This window comes from Copadichromis virginalis, linkage group LG19, assembly GCF_057382275.1.
Source record: "Copadichromis virginalis isolate Kocher_CV1m ecotype Utaka linkage group LG19, C_Virginalis_male_GT1.1, whole genome shotgun sequence".
In the NCBI taxonomy this organism is placed as follows: domain Eukaryota; kingdom Metazoa; phylum Chordata; class Actinopteri; order Cichliformes; family Cichlidae; genus Copadichromis; species Copadichromis virginalis.
Genome location: NC_140636.1, coordinates 24,561,211 through 24,571,162, shown reverse-complemented (window position 1 = coordinate 24,571,162; position 9,952 = coordinate 24,561,211). Strand labels below are relative to the sequence as shown.

The following is a 9,952-nucleotide window of genomic DNA, read 5'->3' as shown; positions in this document are numbered from 1 at the left end:
TTTGTACATTTGATAGATTCTCTTTATTAATTAAATAGCAATATTCAATGCACAACATTTACAGACATAAAATGTATTTGACAGAACAGATGTGTGTATAATTCTGCTTTTTCTTCTGCCGGATCTCTGGCTCATATTGCAGAAGAAGTAAATAGAATTGGTTAAGTTTATTAAAGCAAAGAACAATCTTCCATAAAATCACGTATAAAAAAAATAATCTTTATTGATGGAAAAAGATTTACAGCTTTCTTTTCTTGCAAACGAATAATAGAGAATGCTAGACTGTTTTTGTTTTGTACGCACGGCAAGGTTAAAACTTAAAGAAAATTTTTAAAAGTAAAATACAAATATATTTTTCCATCTTCATTCAGTGTTGTTTGTGCCTACTTCAGTTTTTGGCTTTCTTCATACCATGCCCCATGAGGCAGGCAAACACAGTCATCACCATCTTGGGGTTGACCTCCACCAAATCATCAGGCAGAGCGTAGACACGAGCGCCAATCTTACGAGCCAATGAAATTGCATACCTAAGAGCAGCAAAAAAGGAGAGAGGAGTAAGGAAATTAGAAAAGAGCGAAAAATCCAAAGAGGTTGGGAGTTTAAAAACGTTTTTTTTCTTACTTGGCATTGTTGATTTTATCATCTTTCTTCAGCACTCCATTTTCTCCTCTTGCCACCACGGGGAACTTGACCATCCCCGGAGCAATTACATCAATCAGGTCAATCACTGGCAGGCTGGTGCTGATCAGCTTGTCCTGCAGAAAACAGGAAAAAGGGGTTTAAAGCACACAGTCTTTTGATATCATACCATTTCACAAACAAAGATACACACCTTGAAGCTGGTGATTTGTGTGTCCTTTCTATTCTGACTCAGCATCTTGTTGACCCAGTCCAGGATGATTTGATCTACCACCCTCTCTCCATCACCCAAATCAGACAAAACTTGAATTGTGTACCTGGCAGATTGTAAGAAGTACAGGTAACTGAAACTATACAAGGAGCAGCAGTCGCCAAAGCATGGACTATCTGTTTTCACCAAACAATATACTACAGCAAGCAAAACATCCTGCAGCTCTGCGTGCACATACCTCCTCATCAGCTGCCAGACCAGCCCTAAGGTGTGTACACGACTCCCCTCGTTTAGATTTACTCCTCCAATTCCAACCAGGGAGAAGCGGGCGACATCCCTGCCCAGCTCCACAGCATAGTTACAGTTTTCCAGCTGGGATACAGGGAAAAAAAACAAAACATCTCTCATATTTCCCACTGCTGTGCTTTTCCTGTCATTGTGACATCTCTGCTTGTTAGCGTCTAGTACCTTCTTCATGTTGGCCCCCAGAGCAGGATAAGGAGGGCGATTGACTTTCTTCCAGTTCACAAACACATTGACCTTATCATAAAGCTGCAGAATCACCAAGCCGTCACACAGGTCACTGGATAAAAACAATGACACAGATAATGGATTTCAATAGAAGAAGAAGGAAAAAAAAGACCACCTCTGAGAACACTTAGAGCATGTCATCTCTATTTTTGTTGAAATATGGACTTTTAGCAGCCTTAGGGGGAGTTCATGTTTTACTGTGCTTTAAAGCTAACAAATAGTAATAATTACACTTATAATTAAATAAGGGATTTTATTATTTTCAATGCTGTCTGCATGAGGAAAGCGTTAAAATTTAGGATATCTAAGCCCATATCTTACTCTTGTGGAGTCTTCAGTGAAATGATAAATGAGGACACATGCTAATCCATTCTCACCCTCATTAAATGAAGCCGTGATCTTGATTTACAGCTCCATTCACCCTAAATAACTGATATGGTCAACATGATTATTTATAACTGATGACATACTGGTAAAGATGGTGCACATGTGGAGAAACACCCAGAGAGTTCATCCAGTTGCGAAATGTTTTTTCTTCTCTGGTCTCCCCTAGAATGATATGAAGACATCATACATGTTATCATACAGTTGACTTCATCTATAGTCTGGACGTCTGCCACAAACTCAAGCACCTATTATCATCTCTGGCTTATTATTGGTCTATGGCATTGTGACGGAGTCACCCCGTCCCGAGCCGCCGACAGCTGATCTGGGCGCATACACGCACCACCACCATTAGTTTTTACAATTACCGGGGCTGCGCGGCTTTTCGGCGACCGGGCAGATAAACAAAAAGGGGTGAGAGGTATAGTTTGAGCAGCGCAGAAGGTGGCCAACGTATTTTCCCACTTACCTTCCATAAAGCCGGTCGCGGAGACTCGCTATGATCGCCGAATTAAGGGGTTATGCAAGCCGATGGTATGGGGTTCCGGGGTTTAAATAGTGGGTTCGCGCGCGCTTGAAGAGTCACGTGAACTGCATTATTCTTTTGGTTTGTTTGGTGTTATTGTGAAACACTGTAGGCTGCCGGGAAGTGGCCATAAATGTCTGTATATACATATATGTATTGTAGGACTACAGCAGGAAATAAGCTGAGGGGGAAAGACGGTTTGATAAAAGAAATAATAAAGAGATGACTATTACGCCTAGTGGGAGGGGCTATGGGGTATAAGAGAAGGCGGTCAGGGCCCACCTGTAGTCTTTTGTCCAGTGAGCTGTTACAGAGAGGGTAACATGCAGACTGTGTTTTGTATATAGATGTTTGTTTGTTTGTGCTGACTTAAGTCAGTTCTATTTTCTTTGTAAATAACTTTTTGTGCACCTGGGAGGCCGGCAAAATAAATAAATTATCCACACTGAATGCTTTCCGACTACGCCTGTATTTGTTCGGGAGAAGTTTAGGAGAGGACCCCGCGACAGGCATGTATAACTAGCATAGCATTACGTCTGTTTTCTCCATGCTCATTTTATGGCTAATATGCCTCTATGTACTGTACATTTCAGCATTTTATAACTCTGTCGTGTAATTGTAAGGCCAAGATGTAGTGGTGGATGTATCTCACTCTCTATGTGCTCTAAATCGCCTCCGTTCATCAGAAGCTTCTGCAGACCGGGGTGCATGTTGAACAGGTTGGCCACAAAGGCCATGTTCAGTTTGCTGTTTCCAGATGTGACATCATGAGGAGTAACAAACTGCCTGCATTCCAGTCTGGCTGCCTGCTGCAGCATCAGCTCCGCCCTTTTCTCCAAATCCCACTCCTTCACAACAAACACACACAGAGACATGTATGCATAGAAGAACGGTATAGACGCTATGTAAATATGAGAATGTGAAGAAAACAGGTTAAAATGACAAACAGAAATGTTTATCTTTACATTTAGCTTTATTTATTAGTTTCTCATTGTTATGTGAAAAGTTTGTGGCTCACATTGAGACCGCTCATGTCAATTTTTATCCTCATTTGGAATTCATCCTCCTCACAGGAAGTGATCTGATCCATCAGGTGGAAATAGGCCCGTGAGTCCTTCGGTGGGAGAGTACAAGATGAGGTTACTGATGACTCTGTATTCACGTGTGTGTGTATTTATTCTGCACGGTACCTTGATGTCTTCGCTGAAGTTGCTGATTGTTTCCGTTCCAGCGTTGCGTAGATGATAGTTGACCCAGCGGAGCAGCAGCTCGTCAGGGGAGAGAGACATTAGGTGCTCCAGTGATTCTCCATCTGCTAGGAGGGCAATCAGACCTGAAAACACATAACAGCAGTTAATCAACTGTTAAAGCAAGAAAGAGGAAATTAATAAAAAACTGCATTTTTACCTAGAAGCAGCAAGATACTCTCAATTAAAAGTAATACAGTTGTGGTTATGCTGGTCAAAGTAAAGAAGACGCGCAAAAGAATTCACTAATTTGTTACAAAAAAAGCACAAAAAAATCAAAAATTTGTAACATATTTTTGTACCTAGAGGCTGTATGATTACAGATAATATAATATGACATATAAAAAATAAAATCAAATAAAGCACCAAATGCTTACAGAATGCTTAGAGAAAAGAAACATAATCATGAACACTGTTATGGGCACTCTGTTATACAGTTTTAACCTAACAAGCTCCACTGTTTTGCCTAAACCTTTACATTTCAAACCTCTCCTGCATGAACTACATCACATATTGGTGAGCGCTGTAAAAGTGAAGTTGTGTGTTTGCATGCAGGTGTGCGCTGACCTTCGTTCCTGCTGATTTCTATGTCAGCGAAGAGGCCAATCTTGATAACCTGCCAGAGCAATCCCAGAACCAGGTGGGGCTTTCCAGCCATCAAGTCATGGGCATCCATGCTCACCACCGTGCACCCGATAGCTGAGGCTGAATTCAGGGCCAAGACCAGATTCTCCTACAAACACACGTTGCATCAAGATTTTTTAATTCAAAGTCTGAAACACTCTCATGTCATACAGCAGTGTTTCTGTTGTTTTAAAAGCTCAGCAAAAATAAAGACTACAGATTGAACCCTGCAAATAATAAGAAACTAAGCAGAAATCAGCAGAAGCTGAAAATGGAACTGCTGATGGACAAATATCATCCAGGAAGAAGTGTTCATGAGATATAACACAGCAGAAGAAAAAGAAGAGGACGATGCAGTAAAAAGTTAATATATTACAGGCTTTTTTGCAAAGTCCAACATTCCGGGAGAATCAGTATATTCAGAATAACACAATAACACATTTACTACCTATCGTCATCTCAGTTGACATCCATATGTTCAGTAGAGGACTTATCATGTGCCAGCTACAGTACATCTAACCGAATACATTCAGGTCTTTTAAAGTAGTCGTGTCTTAAATGAGAATTTCCCTTTACTACCTTCTTCTTTCTTTTTACTTTTTAGGTGCAGCAAAGGTCATAAGCTGGCCTCTTATAAAAAAACAACAGCAGACTCTTTTAGTCTGCACAGAATCTGGCAACCTGAGTCCGCATTTAGTTAACAAGCTGATGATATAGTTTTACAGATGCTCTCAGCTAAAATTTGGCAGAAATTGTGCAGCTATTTTTTTCTTTGCAAATAACATGGATTGGTGATATGAATATATGTATTTACCCACTCACTAAGAACTGCTACTTACTCTCATATGAAAGGTAGAGGGTTTCCTAGTGTTGATGACTCTTTCATCAATCGTGTCTGGCTGAGAATGGTTGATCATCTTGCTGAAAGAGATTTTTGTTTTTTAAACAAGTAAAAGAATGAATTGATTCTGAATCTAGTCTAAGATACCCAGATTTGGGCACTGGGTAGTCACAAGTTTGATTCCTGACCCTTTAGTGCTCCCAGTTCCCCCTTTTTATATCCAGCATTTACTGTTTATGACTGCCATCTGATAGTTCACTTGCTATCTTTCGTCTGTGAAAGTGTAAAATAAAGACAAGTGTAAAATACTTGTGCAGACAAGTGTAAAATAAAGAGAAACCCACTGAGAAAATGTGAGCAGGAAGGCACTCTGAAACACTATAAAACAATAGTAAAACAAGATTACACCGTTTCTCTTTTAACCTTTGCTACAACATAAAAGTGCAAAATAAAAATGTTTATAGAGGCGCTTATTCTTGGTTGCCTGTGTGCATGAGCTTGTGTTAATACCATAAGAGGATTCCATCACGGACAGAGGTAAAGAGGCTTTCATCATCAGGGTCCATGGGCAGCAGATGTTGGCAGTCTGGATCTTTTGCCAAAGATTTGTTGATCCAATTTACAAAAGCCACCTTCTCCTCATCTAAACACACATATAAATTTCTGCAGTAAGTAATGTAGGAGCGTAAACAATTAGCTGCTCAGCTGGTTAGTAGACTGTTTATGATGTTTATTATAATAAATTATGGTGTTAGATTGAACGGTTAAATCACAAAGATGGACTATTAACTCTCTACAGGCCTCAGGGAAGTCTTTTCCACTATTATCTGATATTTAATAGACAAAAAATAATAATTAAACAGCTAGGAAAATCGAAGGGAAGCCTACAGTTGTTTTGTGCCACCTCAAATAAACATTATCATGCTGTTACATTAAATTATAATTCATTTAATAATCTACATTACAGCCAAAAATTCAATTTTTTTCAAGGACTTCCTCTTTAGTTTTTTGTTTTTGTTTTGATATGCTGTATTTAACTAACTAACTAACCAAGGGTTTGAGATACAGAATAGCTATAAATAAAAATTAAATAATCCGTATACTGAAAATAAATTCCTAGTAAATTAGGTCCAGTTGCTAACATTTATAAACCCTTTTATCCAGTAATAACTGATATATTATGTTTTATATAATTCTTTTAAATTAAGGATCAATTAAGGATATCTTATAAGTGGATTTAAAGACCTGCTCACACGGCCCTAAAATGAGATTTCATCAGTAATATAATATAATATAATATAATATAATATAATATAATATAATATAATATAATATAATATAATATAATATATCCTTCAGAAGAGCAGTTGGTGTCATTTAAGATTTGAGGTATTTGCTTTTAGTAACATCTTTGCTTTACAAGCTGGAGCTAATCATGCACACAAAAATCGTTCACCGGTGCGATAAAATTCATCACTAACACACACGGACACGCACAAGCACGCAAACACACACAGAGCTTGCTGTCCCTCACCAGCGTAGGAATGCTGGGTTCCCTCGCTAGAGATTCCTGATGTTCCTCCAAAAGAACGAATCCCATCCCTCCGTGACACAATTTTTTTAAATGTCTCGCTGATCTGTCTACTCTTCAGGTCTTGGTAGATCTGAAAGCAAAACATGATGCATTACTTCATGTCTAATCGGGTGTGTAAACTTGTGTATTTACTCCCAGGCTGTACCAAAACTTACAGAGACAAATTCCTCAAAGCTGATCTTTCCATCTTTGTTTGTATCTCCAGCAATGAAGGTCTCGACGATCTCTCGCACCTTGTAGCCTGGAAGGGAGAAGCTTGCCTCTTTGAACAGCTCCTGAAGCTCCCATTCACTCACATAGCCGCTGTTATCAATATCTGGACACAGAGACACAGAAAATACAAAAACGGCAAATCATTTCCTTCATTAAGAATAAAGATTCATATTACAAGTTTATTATTGTAAACTTTCTTTTCTATAGATTCTAAACTTTATTGTTTCATGTGGACAAACTTCATTGCACTGGGGCTGCATGTCAGTGGCCCCTGGGCTTCTGGTTTGTTACTAAAATGAGGCAAAAACTATTTGTGGCACTTTATGGGTGCTTGTTGTTTTCACTGATGATGTCAAAACTAAGGAGCTACTGGATGGATTTCTCTCGCGTTTTGTTCAGACATTCAAGGTTCCAAGAAACATGAGTGTCAGAGATGAACTTTGACCAGGATGAACGGTGTTAGAAATCATTTTTAAATTGCTCCAAATTGCTGTTTGATGCCTTTGACCTGTTGTCCTTTGTGCTTGATATTTTTATGCCATGCAGAAATGGGAAGATAATGTCTGTTTTGTTACACCACTCATTATTATCAAGATCTTTGCAACTCTGCAGCTGTGATTGTTACTGATAAAATTTGGCACCGTTTATTACACGTGAAACACAAGTACAACACAAGCAGTAAAACTGGCTTACATAAGAGTCTTTTATTTTATGATGGCAGTAAAACTCTTACTTTGTTCAGAATTACTGTCAGTACCTTTATAGGGTCATGTTAGAGTTTGCGTGTGTGTTGTGTTTGTGTGTTTGTGTATGCATGTTCGTGGCTCTGTGCGAAACTGACCGATTTTGTTGAAGGCTTCTTTTAGATCTTCCAAGTCATCTCGGGAAATCTGTATAATGTGACTGTCCATAGTAGCTGCAGCTTTGTGCACCTGAAATACACACCCACCACCCCAAAACACACACAACAAGGGCAGTTTTCAGCAACGGACACAAAGTCTGATCAACCTGACAACTTAACACGAGAGTTGTAACACTTTATTACTGCAAAGACATATAATTACTATACACTTTAAATCTAAATTTTAAAAAAAGTAGGTTTCATTTGAACTAACATCTCTCTTTGTCCAAACTATAACTATATCAGCATCCAAAATACGTTAAAGATTCCTCATTAATCTCCGAGTCTTTGCTTAAGGGACTAAAAAGGCAAAGTGAGACAAGTCAAGGACAATTACCTTCACATTACCTGTGTTTCCCCTCTCAGTCGAGTCTCGAGCAGTAAGCCTCTCTAGTCTTCCAGAGCTCTGCAAGGTTTCAAACCGGAACAGAGAGGAAGCTGGATCGTAGAGTCACCGGAGAGCTGATTATGTCTTTTAGGAGGAGTCAGTAGGTGGAGGCACACGATGGACCTTTGGCCTGCCTGGACCCTGAGACAAGCGTCTTCTGACAGTTAACATTTAACACCTCATCCTGTTATTCTCTGTCGTGGAAGCTCAAATGTTTGCCCCTTCTGGGCCATTGATTTGCAGTCAACGGACACCTGTCTTACAGTGCATCCCAGAGTAGTGGAAGCTGAAAAAAAGGTAAACACATGCATATATAAATAAATGTTTTCCAAATGCACAGCCTGCAGTTTGACAATAGAAATATTACTTTTTTTTTTTACCCTGACTTCTCTGTTAGAGCTGACGTTTGCTTAGTGATAGATAAGCATGCTTAAATTACCTGAATAAAATTGAATACCAGTCTCAATTCACAAGACTTTTAATGTAGCATGAAGCACGAAGAAAGGACGCATGGGCAAACAGTTAGCTTGGCTTTATGCAGGCACAGTTGCCCAGCATTTCAGCTCATCCTAGTACAGAGATAATGTGGCGCACACCTTGCAAAACCATGACTTGTTGCTTTTATACTTTGGACTTTTCATCTTCAGTTTATTGATCAGATTAGAGTGATATCAAGTACTTTTAATAACTTGGAAGCTCTGTTTTATTTTATCTTTCACACATTGCTGGCTGGCCTTTTTTTTAGCAGCTATGCCTAAACTATGACTGCTACCATTGTGGCTCACATCACTAAAAATAAACATTTAACTTTTTAATGCTTTGGTTAATAAGCAGCCATTAGTTGTAGGATAGTATATAATTTTTAGTTATCCATCCATCCATCTTCATCCGCTTTATCCAAGGCCGGGTCGTGGGGGCAGCAGCCTAAGCAAAGAGGCCCAGACCTCCCTCTCCCCAGCCACCTCCCCCAGCCTATCCGGGGGAACACCAAGGCGTTCCCAGGCCAGCCGAGAGATATAATCTCTCCAGCGTGTCCTGGGTCTGCCCCGGGGCCTCCTCCCGGTAGGACATGCCTGGAACACCTCACCCAGGAGGCGCCCAGGGGGCATCCTTGTCAGATGCCCGAACCACCTCAGCGTCCCCTTTTTAAAGATGGGGACCACCACCCCGGTCTGCCAGTCCACGGGTACTGCCCCTGATCTCCACGCAACATTGCAGAGGCGTGTCAACCAGAAGAGCCCAACATCACTCTCATCAGCCTTCAGGAACTCGGGGTGGACCTCATCAACACCAGGGGCTCTGCCACCAAGGAATTGTTTAACTGCCTCAGTGACCTCGCCCCCGGAAATTGGCGGGACATTCCCCTCATCCCCAGACTCTGCTTCCTCCTCGGAAGATGTGTCAGTGGGACTAAGGAGGTCCTCGAAGTATTCCTTCCACCGCCTGACAATTTTCTCAGTCGAAGTCAGCAGCGCTCCGCCAGCACTATACACAGTGCAGGTAGAGCACCGCTTTCCCCGCCTGAGACGCCTGACGGTTTGCCAGAATCTCTTCGAGGCAGTCCGAAAGTCTTTTTCCATGGTCTCTCCAAACTCCTCCCACACCCGAGTTTTTGCTTCAGCCACTGCCCGAGCCGCATTCCGCTTGGCCTGTCGATACCTGTTGGCTGCCTCCGGAGTCCCACAGGCTAACCAAGCCCGATAGGACTCCTTCTTCAGCCTAGTGTCTCCCTTCACCTCTGGTGTCCACCATTTGGTTCGGGGATTACCACCACGGCAGGCACCAACCACCTTGCGGCCACAGCTCAATGCAGCAGCTTCGGCAATGGAGACGCTGAACATGGTCCATTCGGA

General features: G+C 41.0%; 1 protein-coding gene across 2 annotated transcripts; it reads right to left on the bottom strand.

Moving 5' to 3' along the window:
* pls1 (plastin 1 (I isoform)) lies at nucleotides 1–8,156 on the bottom strand. 2 transcript variants are annotated; one of them, XM_085441827.1, is made up of 16 exons: nucleotides 8,049–8,156; nucleotides 7,652–7,742; nucleotides 6,753–6,913; nucleotides 6,538–6,667; nucleotides 5,514–5,646; nucleotides 5,002–5,083; nucleotides 4,106–4,271; nucleotides 3,482–3,624; nucleotides 3,310–3,405; nucleotides 2,944–3,139; nucleotides 1,852–1,930; nucleotides 1,319–1,433; nucleotides 1,089–1,222; nucleotides 833–956; nucleotides 622–755; nucleotides 1–527 (listed from the first exon to the last, which is right to left on the bottom strand). In XM_085441827.1, exons 2-16 carry the CDS (start codon nucleotides 7,719–7,721, stop codon nucleotides 389–391), a joined length of 1,902 nt encoding a protein of 633 aa, XP_085297953.1. In that variant the 5' UTR covers nucleotides 7,722–7,742; nucleotides 8,049–8,156; the 3' UTR covers nucleotides 1–388. The 2 variants fall into 2 exon arrangements, with proteins under 2 accessions (XP_085297953.1, XP_085297952.1); XM_085441826.1 differs by having other exon boundaries at nucleotides 8,060–8,120.
* Between the last annotated feature and the right edge of the window lie 1,796 nt (nucleotides 8,157–9,952).

What these genes read in the sequence shown, in the direction of transcription:
- pls1 (XM_085441827.1), bottom strand. Translation starts at nt 7,721, where the DNA reads ATGGACAGTCACATTATACAGATTTCCCGAGATGACTTGGAAGATCTA. An exon ending in CGTGATGGAATCCTCTTATG is followed by an intron (nt 5,084 to 5,513) that starts GTATTAACACAA and finishes AATCTCTTTCAG; the next exon opens with CAAGATGATCAACCATTCTC. An exon ending in TTGACATGAGCGGTCTCAAT is followed by an intron (nt 3,140 to 3,309) that starts GTGAGCCACAAA and finishes TTTGTTGTGAAG; the next exon opens with GAGTGGGATTTGGAGAAAAG.